This window comes from Talpa occidentalis, unplaced genomic scaffold (genome assembly GCF_014898055.3).
Source record: "Talpa occidentalis isolate TD23 unplaced genomic scaffold, MPIMG_talOcc4v2.1 talOcc4.2, whole genome shotgun sequence".
In the NCBI taxonomy this organism is placed as follows: domain Eukaryota; kingdom Metazoa; phylum Chordata; class Mammalia; order Eulipotyphla; family Talpidae; genus Talpa; species Talpa occidentalis.
Genome location: NW_023602073.1, coordinates 84,960,181 through 84,984,753, shown reverse-complemented (window position 1 = coordinate 84,984,753; position 24,573 = coordinate 84,960,181). Strand labels below are relative to the sequence as shown.

Genomic DNA, 24,573 nt, shown 5'->3' with positions numbered 1-24,573 from the left:
CATTCTAAGATTTTGGATTACTAATAAAAATATAAAATTATCATTATCTTTGTAAATTGATGACAACAGACACAGTTCAATTAAATTTAATTTAAAAATATCAATAAATAATAATGGCACTCTTTTCACAGTTTGGGATATGCTGCAATTGGAAATAGGTAATTATCTTGGGTTCTTGGCACACAACTCTTAAAACCTTTGGAGTCTCCAGAGTCATAAGTGTCTTTAATATGCCAGTAAGATGACTATGGCTGGGACCCCCTAGATAACTTCAAGATATTGGATGACTATGCTCAGGTGCCAGAAATAGTAAGGCATGATTAGACAGTTGGAACTTTCAGTCATAGCCCTGGACCTCTGGAAAGGAATGAAGACCTAGGGATTGATCTCAGTTACTAATGGCCAAGAATCAATCAAGCCTATGAAAGCTCCATGAAAGTCCCTAAACTGTGGGGTTCTGAGAGTTTCCAGGTTGGTGGACACATTTTGGTGCTGAGAGGGTGGCACACTTGAAGAGCATATGGAAGTTCCATATTATTCTCTTCACCCCAATACCTTGCCTATGCATCTCTTCCATTTAGCTGTTCTTGAACTAAGTTTTTATAATAAGCCAAAAATATTAAGCATAGCATTTTCCAGAGTTCTGTGAGTCACCCTAGCAATTATGGAGGATTGTGGGAACTCCGAATTTATAGTCAGTGGGCAGAAGTGTGTATAACTTGGGCATATCACTGTGACTGGTATTTGAAGTCAGGGGACTAGAGGGTGAGTCTTGTAAGACCAAGTCCTTAGCTGTGGGGTCTGCACTAACTCCAGTTAGTGTAAGAATTTAACTCAATTGCTGAATATCCAGTTGTTATCTGAAGAACTGGTTGGTGTGAGGAAAATCTGTACATTAGGTATTGGTGTCTTGTGGGTAAAAATGGCTCATCAGGTAGGGATATTTTTCTAGAATGAAACAACAAGCAATAAAAACTGATTCTTTCACCTGCCATCTTTCTAACGATGAACAAGTTTCTTAAGTCCTATCTTATTTCTTCATCTATAAAATGGGATAATACTTACGTAGGATTAAATAAGACACTATATGGTGCTTAAAGCATATAGTGCATATAGCAAGTCTCAGTAAATATTAGCTCATATTAACTAAAGGAACTGAAATGGCTTTATTTATTTTTTTTTTTGTTTTTAATAATAAATTTTATTTTTATATTCCCCCATACAATTGCAAACGCCCCATTCTGACCCCAATCCTTCCCCTCCCGCCCCCCACCCCCCAAAAAGTGTCTCTGGTTCATAGTTTTTTGTTGATTTTGATTTTCACTTTCTTATATTCATTTTCCTGGTCCTTATTTAAGTTTTCTAGATTCCTGCTATGAGTGAGACCATCCGGTATTTTTCTTTTTCTTTTTGGCTTATTTCGCTGAGCATGATCCCTTCCAGCTCCAACCATGTTGCTGCAAACTGCATGTGTTTATCTTTTTTGAATGCTGAGTAATATTCCATGGTATATATGTACCACATCTTCTTGATCCAGTCATCTATTTTTGGGCATTTGGGTGTTTCCAAAGCTTAGCTATTGTAAACAGTGCTGCTATAAACATAGGTGTGCAGGTGCTCTTTGGAATTGATGTTTCTGTTTCCTTTGGGTAAATACCTAGGAGTGGAATTGCTGGATCATATGGAAGCTCTATGTTTAGTAGGTCCAGAAATCTCCACACAGCTCTCCATAGTGGTTGGACCAGTTTGCACTCCCACCAACAGTGCAGAAGAGTTCCTTTTTCTCCACACCCTCGCCAACATTTGTTGTTGCTAGTTTTTTTAATATGTGCCATTCTCACTGGTGTGAGATGGTATCTCATGGTAGTTTTGATTTGCATTTCCCTGATTACAAGTGATGTTGAACATTTTTTCATATGCCTGTTGGCCATTTGCATTTCCTCTTCAGAGAAGTTTCTTTTTAGCTCTTCTGCCCATTTTTGACTGGGTTATTTTCTTTGTTGTTGCTGAGTCTCATCAGCTCTTTGCAGATTTTTGTGATCAGTCCTTATCATTAGTGTTGGTGCAAAAATGTTCTCCCCAGTTGGTGGGGTTTCTCTTTGTTTTGTTATTGTCTCTTTTGCTGTGCAGAAGCTCTTTAATTTGATGTAGTCCCATCTGTTTATCTTTGTCTTCACTATCACTGCTTTGGGTGATGTGTCTGTAAAGATGTCTTTGATGTGCAAATCCCGTAGTGTTTCGCCTATATTTCCTTCTATATATTTTATGGTTTCAGGTCTTATGTCTAGTTCTTTAATCCATTTTGAGTTGATTTTGTGTATGGTGTGAGGTAGTGGTCAAGCTTCATTCTTTTGCATGTAGCGACCCAGTTTTCCCAGCACCATTTATTGAACAAACTTTCTTTGCTCCAATGCATAGTCTTTGCTCCTTTGTCAAAGATTAGTTGACCATAAATCTGTGGGTTTATTTCTGGATTTTCTATTCGATTCCATTGGTCTGTATGTCTGTTCTTGTTCCAATACCATGCAGTTTTGATGATTATGGCTTTGTAGTATAGTTTGAAGTCTGGGAGTGTGATGCCTCCATTCCTCTTTTTTTTTCAGTAGAGCTTTGGCTATTCGGGGGTTTTGGTGATTCCATATGAATTTCATCAATAATTGTTCTATTTCTTTGAAGAATGACATTGAGATTTTGATTGGAATAGCATTGAATCTGTATATTGCTTTTTTTTTTTTTTTTAAAGATTTATTTATCTATTTATTTATTTATTTATTTATTTATTTATTTATTTATTTATTTATTTATTTATTTGTACAAGAACAGGGGTACAGACCAGATGCTTGGGAGGGTGAGAGGATTCACCAGAGACAGAGGGGTGAACAGAACGGCAGAAGACGAAATACACTGCTGAGGGAGCAGCAGGAGAGACGGGACCCTCCCGGTGGCCGGGATCGAACCGGCGCTGCAGAGGCTGCAGGCAGCTTCGCAACCCAGCGCTCAACCACTGCGCCACCGGGGAGGCCCTGTATATTGCTTTTGGTAGGATGGCCATTTTAATAATGTTTATTCTTCCAATCCATGAGCAGGGGATGTCTTTCCATTTCTTTGTGTCTTCTTCTATTTCTTTAAAAGTGTTTTATAGTTTCTTTGTATAGGTCCTTTACCTCTTTTGTTAGATTTATTCCCAAATATTTGATTTTTTTGTTTCGATAATAAAAGGATGGTTTTTTTTGATTTCTTCTTCTTCAGATTTATTGTTTGTGTATAGGAAGGCTACTGACTTTTGCGTGTTGATTTTGTATCCTGCCACTTTACTGAACTGATTGATGAGTTGAATTAGTTTTTCTGTGGACTTTTTGGGGTTCTCTATGTATATTATCATATCTGCAAATAGTGATAGTTTGACTTCTTCTTTTCCTATTTGGATTCCTTGGATGTCTTTCTCTTGTCTTATTGCTCTGGCTAGGACTTCCAGTATTATATTGAAAAGCAGTGGTGAGAGTGGACATCCTTGTCTTGTTCCAGATCTTAATGGAATTGCTTTCAGCTTTTCACCATTGAGAATGATACTGGCTGTTGGCTTGTCATAGATGGCCTTTATGATGTTGAGGTATGTTCCTTGTATCCCAAGAATTTCAAGGGCTTTTATCATGAATGGGTGTTGCACTTTGTCGAAAGCTTTCTCAGCATCTATTGATATTATCATATGGTTTTTATATTTCTTTTTGTTGATGTGTTGGATAACGTTGATTGATTTTCGGATGTTAAACCATCCTTGTGCCCCTGGAATGAATCCAACTTGGTCGTGGTGAATTATCTTCTGGATACATTGTTGGATTCTGATAGCTAAAATTTTATTGAGGATTTTTGCATCAGTGTTCATTAGGGAGATTGGCCTATAGTTTTCCTTTTTTGTGTTGTCCTTATTCGGTTTTGGTATTAGTGTAATATTGGCTTCATAGAACGTGTTTGGTATTGTCCCTTCCTTCTCAATTTTTTGGAAGAGTTTGTGAAGGATAGGCACTAATTCGTCTCTGAATGTTTGGTAGAATTCATTTGTAAATCCATCAGGTCCTGGGCTTTTGTTTTTGGGGAGGTTTTTGATTACCATTTCAATTTCGCTAATTGTAATTGGTCTGTTTAGGTGTTCTATTTCTTCTTTATCTAGCTTTGGGTGATTGTAGAGTTGTAGGAATTTGTCCATCTCCTCTAGATTGTTGAACTTGTTTCCATATAACTGTTCATAGTAGTTACTGATTATTCTTTTGATTTCTGCTGTGTCCGTTGTGATTTCTCCTCTTTCATTTATGATCCTGTGTAGTTGTGCTTTCTCCCTTTTTTCCTTTGTGAGCCTGGCTAGGGGTTTGTCTATTTTATTTATTTTTTCAAAGAACCAGCTCTTGGTTTCATTGATCTTTTGGATTGTTTTTTAGTTTCAATTCATTTATTTCTGCTTTGGTTTTTATTATTTCTTTCTTCTACTGGTTTGGGGGTTTTTTTTGTTGTTCTTTTTCTAGATCTTTGAGCTTCGAGATTAGGTTGTTTCTTTGAGTTCTTTCTTGTTTTTTGATGTGAGCTTCTATTGCTATATATTTTCCTCTTATTACTGCTTTTGCTGCATCCCATACATTTAGGATATTGGTGTCCTCCTTGTCATTCAATTCAAAGAATTTTTTAATTTCTTCTTTGATCTCCTCGTTAGTCCAGTGGTCTTCCAGTAGTGTGGCTTTTAATCTCCATGAGGTAGGATAGTTCCTTGCCTTCTTTTTATGATTTATTTCTAGTTTGATGCCTTCGTGGTCAGAAAAGATGGTTGGTATGATTTCAATCTTGGTGTATCTGTTGATGTTTGTCTTGTGCCCCAGTATGTGATTGATCCTGGAGAATGATCCGTGTGCGCTTGAGAAAAATGTGTACTCCGTTTTTTTTGGGTTTAGTGTTCTATAGATGTCTGTTAAGCCCAAATGCTCTAGGTCCTTATTTAGAGCTTTAGTTTCTTTACTTATTTTTTGTCTTGTTGATCTATCCATTGTTGATAGTGGTGTGTTGAAGTCTCCCACTACGTATGTGTTTTCTCTGATGTCTGTTTTCAGAGAGGACAACAGTTGTCTGATATATTTTGGTGCTCTTTCGTTTGGTGAGTATATGTTAATGAGTGTTATTTCTTCTTGAAGTATTGTCCCCTTAATCATAATGTAGTGACCATTGGGGTCTCTTTTTATTTTTTTGAGTTTGAAGTCTGTTTTATCTAAGTATAGCTGTTCCTGCTTTCTTTTTTGGCCCATTTGCTTGTAGGATTGTTTTCCATCCTTTGACTTTGAGCCTATTTTTATCTTTTGTAGCTAAATGTGTTTCCTGGAGACAGCAAAAGGTTGGGTTTTGTTTCTTAATCCAGGCTGCAACTCTGTGTCTTTTTATTGAAGAGTTTAGTCCATTTACATTTAGAGTTAATATTGATATGTTAGCATCTGTATTTGCCATTATGTTTGTCTTTCCTTTGATTTTATTTATTCTTTTAATAACATTTTTTTTTTTTTTTGGTCTTCTTTCGTTGTTATTCGTCCCTCTGAGGTTCTGGCTTTAGGATTCCTTGTAGTATTTTTTGGAGTGGGGGTTTAGTCGCAATGAAATTCCGGAGTTTCTCTTTGTCTGGGAAGGTCCATATTCTTTCTTCATGGAGGAAAGAGAGCTTTGCGGGATAGAGTATTCTTGGTTGGCATCTGTTTTCTTGGAGTCTGTTGACTATGTCCCTCCACTCTCTCCTTGCCCGTAGTGTTTCTTCGGAGAAGTCTGATGTCAGCCTGATTGGTTTTCCTTTGAATGTTATCTGTTTCTTCCCTCTTGTCAGCTTCATTATTTTTTCCTTGTCCTGGATTCTTGGGAGCTTTACTATTATGTGTCTTGCTGTGTTTTTCCTTTCGTCATGGAAGTTTGGTGTTCTTCTTGCTTCTTGTATATCAATTTTCAGCTCCTTCTTCGCATTTGGGAAGTTCTCTTCAATTATCTCCTGGAATATTTTCTCTGTTCCTACATCTCTCTCCTCTCCTTCTGGAATTCCTATAACTCTTATATTTCCTTTCCTCATGGAGTCAGATAGTTCCCGAAGTCTTTCTTCATTCTTTTTCCTTCGTACTTCTCTTTCCTTTTCTGTTTTGGTTCTTTTTATTTCTGTGTCTTCAAGATTACTTATTCGTTCTTCCATTTCATCTATTCTGCTTTCATTGCTTTTCCCAGAGTTCTTTAGTTCCTCCATTAATTCTTTGATCTCCTGCATTTCTTTTACTTCCCTCTTTAGGGACTCAATTTCCTTCTTCTGATCTATCACTTTTTTAATCATGGCAATTTTAAATTCTCTTTCTGGAAGGCTCAGAAGTTCTTCCAAGTTGCTGTCGTTGCAATCTGGGGAGTGGTTTTCTTTTTGTGGTGTGCTTCTTTCCTGAGGAGTTGTTAGGTTGCGTGTGGTTCTTCTACTCCCTACTGTCTGTTTTCTAATTTGTCGTATGCGTTGGGACACTGTGTTGCTCGGACTGACTGGCATCTTGCTTGAACTTCTCCGCTCCCCTCTGGCTCTTCCAGGAGCCATCTCTGTCTTCTGGGGGAGCTTTCTGCTGGTTTTAGGCAGTTTTTACTGAAGAAATGTCCCTGTTCTAAAATGGCAAAGCGGGATGCAGTCCCTGCGCCTCCGGTTTCAGGCACACTCTTCTGCGCACCCGGTCTGCCCCGGACGTGGGTACCTGCTCCCTCTGTGGGCTCAGACTGCTGGTCGGAAGGGGCCTGGCGTGGGCTAACTTCCCAGCTGGCCACTGGGTCTCCAGAAGCCTTCTGCCCTTTTCAAGCAGTCTTAAGAAATTTCCTGTTCTATGGGGTGTTAGTGACTTTTTTTTCTGGTCGCTAGGTGGCGCCAGAGATCTCTCCTATTGTCCTTGGGGGGCTGTTTTTCGCCCCCCCCACCCTGTGGGACAGGGAACAGAGTGGGAATGGTAGGGTACACCTCAACAGCTTTGGGGTGCTGTGTCTGCCTTGTGCCCCACTGTCGTGGAGAACCCACGCCCCGAATTTTCGTGCCCCGGGTCTCAGTTCAAAGCCCTCAGGTCCAGGACACGGGCTGTAGCCCAGTTCAGTGGCGCGGGAATGGCGCCTTTTGCACCGCTTCCGTGCCTGGGCGCCTGGTTCCTGCTCACTCAGGGAGGGGCCTTCACCTCAGTGAGGACCTCCGCGCATCCACAAGCCTAGGTCGCAGGCGCGGGTACCAGGGCATCCATGATCCAGGTCTGCACTTGCTTTTCAAGTGCGCCAAGCGCGCCGCGTTTCCGCGCAAGCTTACCGGCAGCCCGGGCTGTGTGCGCGTCTCCCGGGGTCTTTGTTCTTCTCTAATGGCGCCCGGAGCCTTCGCTCACCGCCGCGGCGAATCCTGCAGGGTTCGCCTCAGCTCCCGTTCACGGGGTGTGGTGGCTGCAATAGTTCCTTTCCACTCACAGTCCCGCTTGCTGCGTCGTTTGTTCTTGTGGGCCGTTTTGGTTTGTTGTTTTCCTCCTCTCTGCGGGTTGGAGAGTGCCGCCTCTGTGGGCGGGGGAGGGGAGCAGGGTTCTGCGCTTTCCTCCCTTCTAGTCCTCTTTTATGGCCAGTTTCTTCTTCGGGCAGTTTGCTGGCGTCACCCATTTATCTTCCGTGTCCCAGTTCTCACTGGGACCTGCCGCTTTTCCTCCCTATTAACTTTTTTTTTAATGGGAGATCTTACTCGCAGCGTCTCCTCGCCGCCATGTTGCTCCGCCCTCTCTGAAATGGCTTTAATGTTCAATGATCTATCAGTTCAACAGGGTTTGTCCTTGCAATGCCAACTAATTATATGGAAGGAGTCTATATGTGTTGAAGAAGTTTGAACACTTAGAATAAGGTAGCATGAGAGTATATGACTGACAGGAAGTAGCTTGAGAGAATATAATTTCCACTAAAGGAGAGAACAGATTAGAAGATGTAAAAATGGTACAATTGAGAGCATGTTTCACAAAACAAAAATGGAAAAAGAAGAAAGATTGAGAAGCAGAAAAATAATGTATCAGATTTTTAGTTTAGAAGCCAGTGGCAGTTTTTGGAGTCTTTGATTTAACTTTTGGATACCTTAGCAGCTTAAGTTGCCTTTTTAAAAATTGCTTTTTATCAAGATGAACTCAGAGATATAAAAAAGTGACCTCGATTATGTGTATGATTTTAATAAAGGCTTTGATTTTGTCTAGCCAAATAAGAAACTGGTTATTTTTTCTTATAAAAAATATTGCTGGCATTTTCCCGAGTGACTGTTATCTCATGTCAAAGGCATATATGCTCAATTCATGGGGGAAACATCTGTGGTGTGGTTTGCCACTTTTGTTCTCTGTGGAAATATTACACCAAAGAAAAACTGTTAAAGAAACAATAAGAAATCAACTTATATTTAGCATCAAATACAGATTCAAGATTAATAACAGCCTGGTTTTTCTGCTTTTCTCACATGTACTGCAAGATTGAAAAATTTGGCCCTGTTCTGTGTCCTTAGAAAGGGTCACCAAGAAACCCAAAAAAGTCATTGTTAGAAGTAATTTGTTGACTTCCTGACACATTAGCTTCATTATCCTGATGTAGGTACTAGCCTTTAGTGCCATTTGCAATTTTCAGGTAAATCATTAATGAAAGTTAGGAAAAAAATGAAATCAGTCTTGGAGGCTATTTCATACATTCTCAATAACTAAGGTCATTGGGAGAGTGATTTATATTTGAATAAAGCATCAGTCCAGGTAAATGAAGGGCAACTCATTCCCAAATATTCTTAAGTTGGTAATGCAGCAACTTAAGCTAAAGGTATATTATTATCTACAGCTGAAGGTATATTACTTCAACAGCCTTAAATGTAAATTGAACACACAAAGATATGGAAGAATTTTTTAATTCAATATAATATTTTACTAGTTTCCAAAGTGAACTCCCAAAACCAAGCAGAGACAAATCATGACAATTGAGTAAAAATGGTGAAAGACATGACATAATTAAAAAAAATTAGATATTTCTCCTTTTAGAGTGCAGTTGTTTAAAATATACTTTCCAAAAAAAAAAAAAAAAAAACACCTGGAAGGTAACCATAGATCTGAGGCAAGGGAAAGGGAAAGGAGGGGTCAAAACAGGAGAGGAAAGAGCACAAGGAATGGGGGGAATGGATCACCAGTGCTGTGGTGGGGGGAGAATGACGGGTACTACACCTGATGGGAGAAATCAAACATTGTCAAAAAATTAACTACTACGTAAGAAAATAAATAATTAAAAAAGTAAAATTGGAAAGAATAAAATATGTAAATTAGAACTTAAAAAATAAAAACTAAAAAATATGTGCTACCAAATATAAGTATATAATGATTTGATGATTTTTTAAAAAACCAACAAGTTTTTCAAATGCTCCTGGTTCCAGCTAAAGTGAGGGGTTAAAGAGATTGAACAGCCCAGGAGGAAAATTCTAATCTTCAGGAATCAGCCCACAGGGTAGTGTGTAGAGCTCAATTAGTGTGTAGAGCTCAATACTACGTGAGCCTTGCTAGGATCACTGTAGTAGTTTTAGTCTTTCCAATCAGAAAGAATAACATTGGTGTACTTACAGAACGCATTTCCCACATTGAAGCCATAATCTCTGTATTCCTCCCCTGAACCCTCAAAACTTATGAAAATATTTGGGTGTATATTTGGCACATTCAGAGTAATCACATCTTACAAATACATGAACAAATTGAGGGATCTAAGCTACATTCCCAAACTCAGAGCAGTTATGGACAGATGAAAGATGCTATTCCTTTTTTCATTTCACCATGGAAAATTAGGTTGAACATGGAATTACAGGACTGATGTTATATTGCCTTTTCCTGGTGACATCAATCATTTTTATGGAGTTATTAAATAGGCCTAGAAGGGGGTTCAACAGTTATTTGGTGCAGCCTGCTGCCTTCAGGCAGGTGACATTTGGTTCTTCTGAGTAGATTAAATTTTACTGACCTCATAATGAACAGTCATATTTATTTTTTATTTTTTATTTTTTTTAATTTTTTTTTTAATAGAGGCATGTTATTTATTTATTTATTTGTTTGTTTTTTATACATGCACTGGGTACAGTCAGAAGCACGGGAGGGTGAGAGAATTCACCAGAGCCAGAGTGGGGAGCAGAGCAGGCAGAAGGACTGAAGTACACTGCTGAGGGGAGCAGCGGGCGGCAGGAGAGGTCTGCGCGCCATGTGGGACCCTCCTCCGGTGGCCGGGGAGCAGCCGGGGATCGAACCGGCACCGCAGAGGCCGCGGGCAGCTTCGCAACCCAGCGCTCAACCGCTGCGCCACCGGGGAGGCCCTGAACAGTCATATTTAAACATGTTACATTATTATATCAATTCAGCTGGACCATGGATCAAACTATTACATGTACATTAGATAAAAAACTGAAAAAAAATGCCTAGTTATCCAAACTATATGTATAAATCTTGTCTTTGTTCGAATGGGAATTCATTATATATTTATTCATGAAATTTTCTTCTAAAGTAATTAATTTACTAGAGGTAAAATAGCCAAATGAAGAAAAGGCCTGAGGAGTTAACTGCAACTATACTTAAACCATATTATACTAAATTTGTAAGGTCACTATTGATTGGTCCAAAGGTGACTAAGATTACAGATATCAAATCATTTTTAGAGACACATATCAAGAAACTGAAAGTATCTGGAACAGGAAGAGAAAGATTAAAGGACTAAGATGTACTGATATATCCATATAGGAAACAGCTATCAAAAGGCAACAGGCATCTGGGAAAAACCTGTCGTTTTAGCTTGGAGGCCAGAAATACACTGGCATTGCCACTGGAATTTGAACAAAACCAATTTTTAATTGGTTTTAAAATCTGGAATGGAACATTCCTGCAGTCATCCATGACCAGCGTTATCCTGTAGAAGCTGAGTGAATCTTGGCCAACCAGCTATCTGCCTTGTTAGTTGTTTTGCTTAGGGCCTTTATAGGGCAGAAAGTACTGGTTGTGCAGTAGTTACACATCAGGTTACAGTCCTTCATGATGCTGCTTGAGCAGAGAATACAAAAAGAAAAACAAAATCAAAAGCCTGCATGAATATGCTGTGGGGCTGGGTGGACCTGCAAAGCTGAGTTACCACCTACTTTCCTCCATACCTTATGGTAATGGCTTCCAAAATGTGCAGCCTATTCTTGGAGAGGAGAGGCAGCTGGACAAGGAGATTACATTAGTGAAGGCCAAACAAAGTATTTTAAGATTGATTTAGCTTATATTTCCACTAGATTTACTATTGTAACTCCAATGCTTCACATACAGCCAAATTCCCTTAAAGTCTGGTTGAATGAATGGTGACTCTTTTAAAATATGCTACTATTAAATGACCTCAATGGCAGAAAGTGTGTGGGGATCCCACTTATTTCCAAGATAGTACTCTGCTGTAGCAAAGATGGAATAAAGGACTTTTAAGAGTGTCCATGGTTGGGAGATACTTTCTCTACTTTCTCCTTAAATTGGCCCTGCTCCTCTCATAGGAACAGGGATAAAGAGAAAACTAAGAGGATTACTCAGCCATTTTTGGCCCCTAAAATAAAATGAAAAAAACTATTTTAGATGAAGAAGATATTCTTTTTTTTTAATGATTTATTTTTATTTATTTATACAAGCACTGGGCACAGTCAGAAGCGCAGGAGGGTGAGAGAATTCACCAGAGCCAGAGCCGGGAGCAGAGCAGGCAGAAGGACCGAAGTACACTGCTGAGGGGAGCAGCGGGCGGCAGGAGAGGTCTGCGCGCCATGTGGGACCCTCCTCTGGTGGCCGGGGAATAGCCGGGTATTGAACTGGCGCTGCAGCGGCTGCGGGCACCTTCGCAACCCAGCGCTCAACCGCTGCGCCACCGGGGAGGCTCAAGAAGATATTCTTGACTACTTTATAAATAAAAAGTACACTCTCTCACTTTAGAAATAGGTGAAATAAGCAAGCACCACCATGAACTTTAGCATTTGGATTTGAATGGCTGCCAAAGCAGTGAGAAGGAATAAAGAGCGAGGAAATCAAATGCTGATAAATAATCATAATACAGTAATAATAATAATAGATTTTATATATAAGGTTTTCATTTTTTTCCCAAAGGGAAGGACATTCTATTTTAAAAAATAGTCTATGTTCTCAAAAAATGTCTTAATAAAAGATAAAGAGAGGCGAGGAACTGCTCTAGGTTAAAGGAGACTAGAGAGACACAAATACTAAATGCAGTATGTGATTCTTGATGGATCCTGTGCTGGAGAGGAAAAAACCCTGTAACAGACAATTGGAATACAGCCAGCACATTAGGTATTACATCAATGTTCAATTTATTGAAGATAATATTAAAAAATCCTTATTCTTAGGAAATCAAAATTGAAATTTTTAAGGATTAAGGACAATGGTATAGGTTAAATCTTAAAAGTAATTTTTATTGAAATATAATTTACTAGTTTTTAGTTTTAAGATGTAATTTTAAATATTTTACTGGGAAATGCAGGATCTTAACTCCAGAATACTGTATGACATCTTCATTAAGAAGTATAATTTGGCACAGCAGACCTCTCCTGTCTCGCCCGCTGCTCCCCTCAGCAGTGCATTTCAGTCAGTCTGCCTGTTCTGTTCCCTGCTCTGTCTCTTGTGAATCTTCTCACCCTCCTGTGCATCTGGCCTGTACCCTGATTCTTGTATGCACAAATAAATAAATCTTTAAAAAATGAATTTTAAAAAAGAAGTATAATTTCAGGGCTTTCCTGGTGGCACTGGGGTTAAAAGTCAGCACTATGAAGCTATCACCAGCCACTGTGGCATGAGTTTGATTCCAGGCCAGGGAGCTAACCCACATGGTGCAGCAGCCCTCTCCTGTCTGCCCACTGCTCCCCTCAGCAGTGTATTTCAGTAGATCCACCTGTCCTGCTCCCCACACTGTCTCTGATGAATCCTCTCATGCCTGCTCAACCTCTGGCCTAGACCCCAGTTCTTGTATGAATAAATAAAAATAAATAAATCATAAAAAACCATATAATTTCAAGCTGTTATCCAGGTGAGGGAATTCTTCTGAAACCACAGCAGTGAGGGTGGTGCAGAGATGGGGGACTTCAAGTTGGGGGGACTCATATTTCAGAGTGTAAGACACATTATCAGGGCTAAAGTGACCAACTCATAAATTCAACCATACTTGTAATGATTCTTGAATCATGCTAATTGATCTATGTTACCAAGGCTAATAATACATAGCTATCCACTCCAGCCAATCAAGAGAATAAAAAGGGTATTACTCATATTGTAAACTACTAAGGGGACTTTTACATTTATTGTAATCTATGCTTTCCTAATTGATGTACCAACATTGGTGGCCCACATATTTCAGCATAACTTAATTGCTACAAGAGAGTGTTCCACAGCCAGATCATCTGACTCAAATCCCAGCTCCATTCACTGCCTATAAGCACTATGACATTTTAGCAACTTCACCACTCCTTGCCTCAGTTTCCTCATTTGCAAATGGGGATAATAAAAATACTTGCCTGATAGTGCTGTGGGAGGATGAACTGAATCAATACTTTTAAGACGTAAGACTGCCTGGCCCATGGCAAATAGTCCACGAATGTTAGCTTTTACTATTAACTGTGGCAATATAGGAGACAGAAGAAAATGATGTGGTGTCATAAATCTAGGTGTCTAGGACATTGATACTCACCTATAACACAGAAGGGCTTTCTGGCAAACCTCAGTCTTCCCTGCCATCCTCTATACCGACAACAGCAACCTGCAGACCAGATTCGAATGATGAACTCCAAACCAAAGACGACAATCATCACGAACTCCTAAAATATCCAATCAAACATGTTAGAGAGAGGTACTAGGAAACAAAGCACAGCAAGAAGCTCTATGGATATTTCTGGACATTTAAGGACTTGATCTAAAAACATCTAGATGTTCTTTAAAAAAACTATGTTTAATGAGTTAACACTTATTTACAACACCGTATGTTTTAGGGATATAGTTTCACACATCTATAGTTATATGTTATCACACCACATCCACCACCAAAGCACCCATAAATCCTCCAGCATAGTCTATTTGCAACCCCCCCCACTTGCTGTTAATCCCCTACCTCCCACTTCTGGTAGTCAAAATCTAAGGGTATGGTTTGGGTTTGTTTTGTCTGTTCATTTGCTTTGTTTGTTATATACCACACATGAGTGAACCATCCAATATTTGTTTTTTCCTTCTGACTTATTTCTGCTTGTCATAATCCCATCTAGTTCCATCCATACTGTTGCAAATGGCAAGGATTCATCTTTCTATCACTGAGTAGTATTCTATTATGTATATATACCATGTTTTTCTGATATACTACTTTGTCCTTGGATACTTAGATTGTTTCCCCAAGTATACAATAACTTGGCTATTGTAAATAGTGCTACAATGAACACTGGTGTATGCATATACCTTCAAATTAGTGTTGTGGCATTCTTCAGGTATATAAATACCGAGGGGTGAAACTGTTATATCATTTTTTTTTTTTTTAATATTTGAGAAACCTCCATATTGTTTTCCATGGAGGCTGGGCCATTCTACATTCCAACCAATAGTGTAAGAGGGTTCCATTTTCTCCACATTCTTGCCAATGCTTGTTGTTTCTGGTCTTTCTGATACAGGCCATTTTCAAAGGTGTGAGATGATAGCTCATTGTGGTTTTGATTTGAGTTTCTCTAATAATAAGTAAAGGTGAACCTTTTTTCATTGCCTGTTGGCCATATGTATGTTTGCTTAGGAGAAGCGCCTATTTAACTTTCTGCCCAGTTTTTAAATTTTTTTTTATTATTTTATATATTTTTTACATCATTTTTCATTTTTATAAAATGTATACTTTACCATCTCAGGTATAGTCCCTGTGGAATTCCTACCACCAATTTACCCTTGTACCATCACCATGGTCCCTGACTCTTCCCACCCCTGTTTTGATCCAACTCCCTCCTCTCCCCCTGTAGAGTGTCTCTGGTTTATAGTTGCCTGTTGATTTTGATTTTTACTTTATTAGAATTAATTTTTTCCTGATCCCTTATTGGATCCCCTACATTCCTCCTATATGTGAAATCATCCAATATTTTTCTTTTTCTTTTTTGCTTATTTCACTGAGTGTGATTCCTTCCAACTCCACCTATGTTTCTGCAAATGGCATGAGTTTATCTTTTTTGATTGCTGAGTAATATTCCATTATGTATATATATTACATCTTCTTGATCCAATCATCTATTTTTGGGCATTTGGGTTGTTTTCATAGCTTATCTATTATAAATAGTATTGCAATAAACAGAGGGGTCTGCCCTGTTTTTGATTGGACTTTTGCTTTCTTGTTGTATAGCTGTATGAATTCTTTGTAGATATTGGATATTAACCCTAGTTGGATGTGTGATATGCAAAAATTTTCTCCCATTTTAAGGTGTCTTTTGGTTTTAATGACAGTTTTTTTTTTATTTTGCAGGAAGTTTTTTAGTTTAATGTAGTCCCATATATTAATTTTTGCTTTTGCTTCCTTTGCCATTGGAGTTGAGTCCCCAAATACATCACTGAAGCCAGCATCTCAGACTGTTTTACTTATGTAAAATACTAGTTATATATGTTGGACATGTACAACATATCCTTTTCTCCAAATCAAACCAAACCTGGGAAACATCTGACCCTCACATTCTCTGCATTTACTATCATGGGGTGTTATTCCTTATATAATACTTTGCAAATTTAGGAGTTAGTTTTAATACATTGCAGGCTGAATTATCCATCTGCCTTATCTGGAATATATAGCATAGTTAACTCTAGCTACCTGGTAACATGTGAAACATCTGAAATGAAAGACTGGACTCTGAAAGTAGCTTTACAGAAAACAAAGGGCTTCATTTTGTTGAAAGGAGTGACATAATTCCCAAGGCTTTATGAGTTGATCTCAGAGAAAAAGAAATAAATATTTAGAAGTATTCTAAATTCTTTTATTACAGTGTCAAAATCTCCCTATAAATAGAAAGTCTCAAAAACATTACTCTCTCTGTGTGTGGCATATATTTGTCAGATACGAGACCCTGAATTCTCTAGATCTGAAGCTGATTAATTATCTTGCTGGCCTTTGGTAGATGCTGCTTAGAAAATAACACCTGTTTCAGCAAGATGACTTTGAGGTTATTTAGGAAGAATTGTGAATGAACCTTGGGAAAAGGCCAACTAAAGTGGCTCATTAAGCTGCAAGTCATAGAATGAGAAACCAAATGGAATCTGTAAGAAGAAAGCATCTCTGAAGTAAGCACACCATAGATACCTTGTTGCCCCTATAGGGATAGGCAGTGAGCTTATTAAAATCAATTTTTCTTTAAAGAACGATTTCTCCTTCTTTTGTTTTAAATGAGGGTTGACCCAGCATTTATAATACAGAATTATTTATTAATGATTTTTATTTTAATTGCTTAATTGTTACAGCGAGATGAGGTCTTTATTAAAACATTCACATAACAGAAATATAGAGCTTAGAAAGTAAAGGTCCTAATGCATGTCCCATTTTCCCACTCTGGGTCCAGGATAAAAACTGTTATCAAATTTAGAAAAATGGCATTTTTGTTGCAAGTTTCCGGCAAAGGTCTGTTTCTTTAGATAGAGCATGTGATGATGTGTTGCACTTTTGAAACGCCTAGTAGAGATTTATGATTCTATCCTTCTGTTATTTTGCTCCAAGTAATCTAAAAACATTTCTCATGATGGGAAATAAATCTCCAATATCATTGCTGCCTACTTATGGTGTCTTAAAAGTAACTATGGGATAAATCTCTGACGATGACTTCATGTACACATAGCCAAAACTATGGCCACCATACACTCATACAAGGGTGTTGGCTTCATTTTGGTTTTGAGAATATATTTAGGCAGTCAATCCATTCATTAAAGTGGCTAAGATGCCAGATCACCTGCTTTTTTTTTTTTTTTTTTTTTTATAGAGGCATGCTTTATTTATTTATTTTATTTGTTTGTTTGTTTTGTTTATACATGCACTGGGTACAGTCAGAAGCGCGGGAGGGTGAGAGAATTCACCAGAGCCAGAGCGGGGAGCAGAGCAGGCAGAAGGACCGAAGGACACTGCTGAGGGGAGCAGCGGGCGGCAGGAGAGGTCTGCGCGCCATGTGGGACCCTCCTCTGGTGGCCGGGGAGCAGCCGGGATCGAACCGGCGCCGCAGAGGCCGCGGGCAGCTTCGCAACCCAGCGCTCAACCGCTGCGCCACCGGGGAGGCCCAGATCACCTGCTTTTAATCCAGCACATATTTCCAGATATAGAAAGCATGCTGAAGCCTTAGATGCCCATGCAGTTGTGTCTGTGCCCAATCTAGACTTAATGGAAGGTCTACATTTTTAATCCTGGCCTCTAACTCCTACTTGTGCCAGGAAGTTTGGTACTCTAACGCGAAAGATCATATTATAAAGGATACGCTGAAAGTCCCAAATGTTGCCAAAGCAACCAAGTACTACCAAATATTGATTTCTTTTTTCTATGGGAACAGATGCCACCAATGAGATGGATGGCCAGTCTCCTAAAGGTGGGCTGTCACATACCATTTCTATGCAACTGAGGCAGAATAATTGTTCAGAAATATTGCTTGCTACAGTTTTTTTCCTTTTCAAGAGGTTAGAAAAAAAATTCTTCATTTCCAAATAAAGTAAGAGGAAGTTGTAATTGAATTTCATGATGGGGGTCACAATTTCTGCCTTGGGGGAAGCAATACTAGGGTCAAAATTTTCCTCTAATTACTAGACCATTGCTTAGTATTCCCTCTGATGGTTTGGTTTTAGACTGTGTGAAAAACAACCTAAAACATCTCCAATCATTGAACAAGCAGGAAGAAGAGATGAGATCTCAGAGGTCAGCAGATGATTGTGAGGGCTTCCTTTAGGCCCAGAGTGGCGGAGTGTGGGATGTACTCCCCCAAGACCTCAGGTCTAGGTGATAGGGAGCAAAGGTATGAAAATTACTTTGACCAGTTTCAGTCTTTCCATTCCTGAAATTTCCATCTTATTTCAATTAAGTGGAACAAAGTTCTGCTGAGCAGGAGAAGGGAAAAGTCTCCTTAACCTGACAGATTTAGAACAGGTGAGGAAACCATCTTTTCTCTTTTCCCAGCTTTTTTTGAGGTATGACTGACAAATGAAAATGCATAAACTTAAGGTTTACAATGTGGTGTTTTGATGTACATTGTAAAGTAATTACCGTAATCAAGCTAATTAACATAACCATTCCCTCACATAATTAATTATTTTGTGTGTGCTAGAATACTTAAAATCTATTCCCTTTGCAAATTTTCAGTATACAATACAGTATTACTAACTATAGTCACCAAGCTGTACACTAGATATCCAGAACATTCATTTTGCTTAACTGAAACTTGCAGAATTGAAACTGAATTAACTCCTCATTTTCCTTAGCCTGCAGTCACTAGGAAGCACCATTCTACTCTGTGCTTTTATTAGTCTTTTTTTTTAAATGATATATATATATAACATGCTATTTTATTAGTTTCAGGGGTACAACATAATGACTTGATTCTTGAAAATGAAGCTTACTATTACTAAAACAAATTACATTATATTTTAAATAAAATAATTTCAATTTGCTCTATAAGTAACAATCTTAAAATTTGTTTTTACTTGCAGTACCAAGTACTGCAAGTACTGTTTTTCCTATCTCACTTATGCAAAGGTTTATTAAAATTTAGGCTAATTTAAAAAATTGAGCTCTTGAAGAGTAGTTTTATAAGGTTTTAAGATTTTTTAAAAAATGACATTCTACTTTTAGGTATAAAACACAATCATTAGAAATAGGTATATATTATAAAATGATCACCACAATTAGTCTAGTCAACATCAATCACCATACAATTTTATAAAAAATGTTTTTCCTTGTGATGAGAACTTTTAAGATCTAATGTTTTAGCAACTTTCAAATACACAATACAATATTATTAATTATAGTCACCATGCTGCATGCCATACCACCATGACCTACTCATTTGTAATTTGAAGTTTGAATCTTTTGATCCCATCATCCATTTCACTAAATCAAAAGGGTTTTTAAGATTCCAAATATAAGAGGGATCAAATGGTATTTGTCTTTCTCTGCCTGACTTATTTCATTTATTACAATGCCCTCAAAGTCCATTCATGTTGTTGCAAATAGCAAGATTTCATTCCTTTTTATGGATGAATATTCTATTGTATATATACATATACAGATATATGAAAGAATAGAGCATATTTTCCTTATTCATTGGTCTATTAAAATTGATGCTTATGTTATTTCCATAACTTGGCTATTGTAAATAATGCTGCACTGAACATGGTTGTGCAGTGTATTTTTGAGTTAGTGCTTTCATTTGCTTTGGACAAATATCCAGAAGTGAATTGCTGGGTCATATGGCAATTCCAGTTTTAATTTTTTGGAGGAACCTACATAGTACTTTTCAGAGTGGCTGCATTCCCACCAATAACACACAGTTTCCTTTTCTCACCACTGCTTGTTCTTATCTTTTTGATAAAAGCCATTCTAGTAGAAATCATCATCCAGATCAATGTCAAGAAGTCCTTTCTCTCTGTTTTCTTCTATAATTTTATAGTTTCAGCTGTATATTTATGTTTTTAATCCATTTTGAGTTGATTTCTATATAGGTTGTGAAAGATCTATTTTCAGCATGTGGATATTTAGTTTTTTCATTCATGAGGAAAAAATCAGCAAATTAGGAATAAAGACTTATTACATCAATTTGACAAAAGACATCTACAGAGTTTGTAACTAACATTCCTTAATCAAGAAAGACTGAATGCTTTCTCCTAAAATCAAGAATAAGGCAAGATTTTGTTTGTAACACTCTTATTCAACGGAGTTGAATAATACAGTCACTACAATAAGGCAAGTTAAAAAAATAAAAGGCATACGAATTGGAAAATCAGTCCTTTCAGATAATATGAATGTCTACAGAGAAAGCCATTAGGGATTGAAAAAAGGAAGAATCTCTTAGAACTGATAAGTAAGCTTCCAAGATACAAGATCAACATAACAAAAATAAATCACATGTCTGCATACTAACAATGAGGATGTGGAAACCAAAATTAAAAGCACAATATTATTTATAACCACTCTAAAGAAAATAAGGTGTTTATGCATTTAACAAAACATGTATAGTATACACATGTTGAAAATTAAAATCTTGATGAAAGATATCAAAGAAGACTTATTAAATAAATGAAAAACTTTGTTCATGATTTTGAAGTCTTGTAGATGTTGATTCTTCTCAAATTGATATGTAAGTATAATGAAATTTCTATCAAAATCTTAGCAAATTAATCACTTCTCAACCTTTTGGCCAATCAAGTGCAAAATCTCAGCAAGCTTCTTATATAGAAATAAACAAATTTGCTCCAAAATTTATATAGAATGGCATAAGCCTTAGAAGAGCTAAAAACAATTCTGAAAAAGAATGAAGTGTGAAGAATCACTCTATCTGATATTATGGCTTATTATATAGTTCTAGTAATCAAAAGTGTATGGTATTCAAAACCAAACAAGGACAAGACAAAAAAAGAAACTACAGGCCAATCTAATGAACACTGATGCAAAAGTCCTCAATAAAATTTTATCTAACAGAATGCAACAATATATCCATAAGATAATTCACCACAACCAAGTAGGATTTATTCCTGGGACATAAGGATGGTTCAACATGCAAAAATCAATGTAATCCAACACATCAACAAAAAGAAATATAAAAACCATATGATACTATCAATAGATGCTGAGAAAGCTTTCAGCAAAGCATAACACCCATTTATGATAAAGGCCCTTGAAACTCTCGGGATACAAGCAACATACCTCAACATCATAAAGGCCATATATGATAAGCCCATAGCCAATATCATTCTCAATGGTGAAAAGCTGAAAGCATTTCTATTAAGATCTGGAACAAGACGAGGATGTCCATTCTCACCACTGCTTTTCAATATAATACTGGAAGTCCTAGCCAGAGCAATAAGACAAGAGAAAGACATACAAGGAATCCAAATAGGGAAGGAAGAAGTCAAACTATCACTATTTGCAGATGATATGATAATATACATACAGAACCTCAAAAACTCCACAGAAAAACTAATCAAACTAATCAATCAGTTTAGTAAAGCAGCAGGATACAAAATCAACACACAAAAATCAGTAGCCTTCCTATACACAATCGGAAGAAGAAGAAATCAAGAAAACCATCCCTTTTATCATTGAAACAAAAAAAAAATCAAATACTTGGGAATAAACCTACCAAAAGAGGTAAAATACCTATACAAAGAAAACTATAAAACACTGTTAAAAGAAATAGAAGAAATGGAAAGACACCCCCTGCTCATGGATTGGAAGAATTAACATTACAAAATGGCCATCCAACCAAAAGCAATTTACAGATTCAATGCTATTCCAATAAAAATTTCAATGACGTTTTTCAAAAAATAGAACAAATATTGGTGAAATTCGTATGGAGCCATGAAAAACCCTGAATAGCCAAAGCTCTCCTGAAAAAAAGAAAAAGAAAGCAATGGAGGAATCACACTCCCAGATTTCAAACTATACTACAAAGCATAATAATCAAAACTGCATGGTATTGGAACAAGAACAGACACACAGACCAATGAAACTGAATAGAAAATCCAGAAAAAAACCTACAGATTTATAGTCAACTGATCTTTGGCAAAGGAGCAAAGAATATGAAATGGAGCAAAGAAAGTTTTTTCAATAAAAGGTGCTGGGAAAACTGGGTTCCTACATGCATAAGAGTATGTTTAAATTCTTGAGGGGTACAATATCACATGGATTCTGTGTCCAATGGCTTTAGCAGGAAGGTTGTGTTGGAATTTGGTGTGAACCATATCTCTGTGTGAATCGGCAGGCATTACCTTTCTCCTGATTATTTTATTTTGTTTTATATGCCACCTGGGGTCTTCATCTCAAATATAAACACCTTGCAGTTTTACAAGAGTTGTGTGCTCCCTCTGGTTCCAAAGATCCCTCTTATATCTAGCAAAGATGGCTTAGACCACAGCCTACCAAACATGCTTGTCATTTTAGAATTACCTTTCCCAGCATTGCTTCACAACCTCCACAATGGAGGAAAGAGCAATTTGGCAGTTTATTATAAAATTAATATGCAAATCCATATGACTTAGTAGTCATACTTGGATATTCAAGCAGAGAAATGAAAATTTATGTTTATACAAAAACCTGAACATGGATGTTCATAGCATACTTACTCATAATGCTCAAAACTGAAAATAACTCAGATGTCCTCACTATGTGAATGGTTAAACAAATTGTTGTATATCCATACTGTAGAATACTACTCAATAATAAAAACAAATAAACTATTGGTATATACAAGAACTTGGATGGCTCTCAAGGGAAATATGCTGAGTGAAAAAAGTAAACCCTGAAAGGTTACAAACCATGCTATTCCATGTGTGTAACATTTTTGAAATAGAAAATATTTTAGGAATACAGAATATGTTAGTGTTGCTAGAAGTCTGGTATTGTGAGAGAGGAGTGAATGGGTAGGAAGAGAGGTGGATGTGTATTAATGGAAAACTAGAAAGATCTTTGTGATGATGGAATTGTTTGGTGTCTTGACTATTGTGCTAGATTATAAGCAACTCCACAAGTGACAAAATAACATAAAATGGAATATACACATTCTACAAATGTTTACAAGCAAACCTGGAGAAATCTGAATAGATCTGTGGATTGTATCTATATTAGTATCCTGATTATAATATTATCTTCCAATTTTGCAAAATGTTACCATTTGAAGAAAATGGGTAATATACAAAGACATGTCTGTATTATTTCTTACAATTGCATGAACAACTCTCTCAAAAAATCCATTGAAAAACAAGTCAGTGCCCATCATTTAGTCAATGGGGTGAGCTCATAAAAGGAAATGTGTTCCTCTTCAAATCCAGATGCTTAATCTGATATCACTGTATTTTGATTTAATGGTGTTTTCTAAACGACTCTTTGGATGTGGTCTCCTTATTTTATTTTTAAATGAGTAAAAAGTATACAAATCTGTTATTCTCAGTTGAAATGGTTTAGATTGAGGATGGTTTTTCTGACCCTTGCTGGGCCAACCTTGAGACAGATTTTATGCCTTTGCTGCCAGATAAATCAGCTCATTTCTGTTTGTTTTTAACTGAAATAAAATGCCCAGTTTTTACTCAAATGGTTGCTAAAGAGGTCAGGGAAAAAATAAGCAGAGTACCAGACTTATTTGGAGGATATGTAATGTACTATAATGTAAAAATGGTGTTACTAACAATGTTTCTGTCTTTCCTACTGATGCCTTTAGAAGCTTGGTTTTGCAGCCCTCCACAGAACCAAAGGCGATGTTCATCATATTTCTTGCCATTCTTGAAGGAGTTATCTAGTTTTTTTTGTCATTTGTCCATACAGAATTTTGGTAAGACAAAGAGCACCTTTCCTATTCTTAAAGACTAAAGAAGTGAATATAGAAATTAAAAAACCCAAGAAATGGTGGTAGAGATAGTTCTAGATCATATCTAGAATATTGGTTAAGAATACTAATCTGGTTGAATCCTCTTTTCTAGATGTTAAGGAAGAATCTTCACGAATCACACAGAGAAGTATGATATTATTTCATCGATACATATGACTTTGGTGCTTAGTTTGAGATTTAAATTCTATTTTTTGCAGTTATTTTGTTTTTGAGTTACTCAAAGTGGTTTTAGATAAAGATTGATTTTTTGGGCACAAATTCACAAAGCCTACCAGCGCATGTTCTAGGTTTTTTTTTTTTTATTATTAATTAACAGCACTGTTCATTAAAACATAGTGGCCTTTATTTAATCTACAAGCTGTCTGCTGCGACCATTACTTTTTTTCTGGTTTTATGCCATCAAATAGCATTTTTGTGAAGATGAAATGCTGACATTATAAACCCATGACATTTGCATCAATTCTGGAAGAGCTGTGGCTAATTAGACATACAAAATTGGAACTATTGCCTTTATTCATAATATCAACATAATCAATTTCCAGCTATTTTTATTCCCTTTTTTTGTGTGTTTAGACTTAAAGTAACATAGGGCTGGCAGGCCAGCATGCCTCCTCACATAATCCCTGCAGGAAAAGGATTTGTGACGTAAACTGAGTCGTAAATAGCAAAGAAAAGCATTAGTGTGAAGGCTTGCAGTTATAATTCTCTGAAATTTGGAAAGTTCTACCAGTATAATACATATTAAGGAAATGAAATTAAGATCTAGAGATGGCTCTACACTTAAATCAGAATGTGGAAACAAATATACAAAAATAAATAATGTGTGTTTTCAAAGAGCAGAAAAAGATCATAACTGCCGGCTTATGAACCATTACCTAGAGACTATCACAGGGTATCATCAATGTAGCCAGCTTTCACCTTTTCCCTTACTTTTTAGGAAGTTACGT

General features: G+C 37.2%; 1 protein-coding gene across 1 annotated transcript in view; it reads right to left on the bottom strand.

The window, feature by feature from the left end:
- Positions 1-24,573, bottom strand: part of KCNQ5 (potassium voltage-gated channel subfamily Q member 5) — a 504,482-nt gene that overhangs the window by 121,977 nt on the left and 357,932 nt on the right. The window contains 1 exon segment of the mRNA XM_054698932.1: positions 13,747-13,873. Coding sequence (XP_054554907.1) covers positions 13,747-13,873 — 127 coding nt within the window.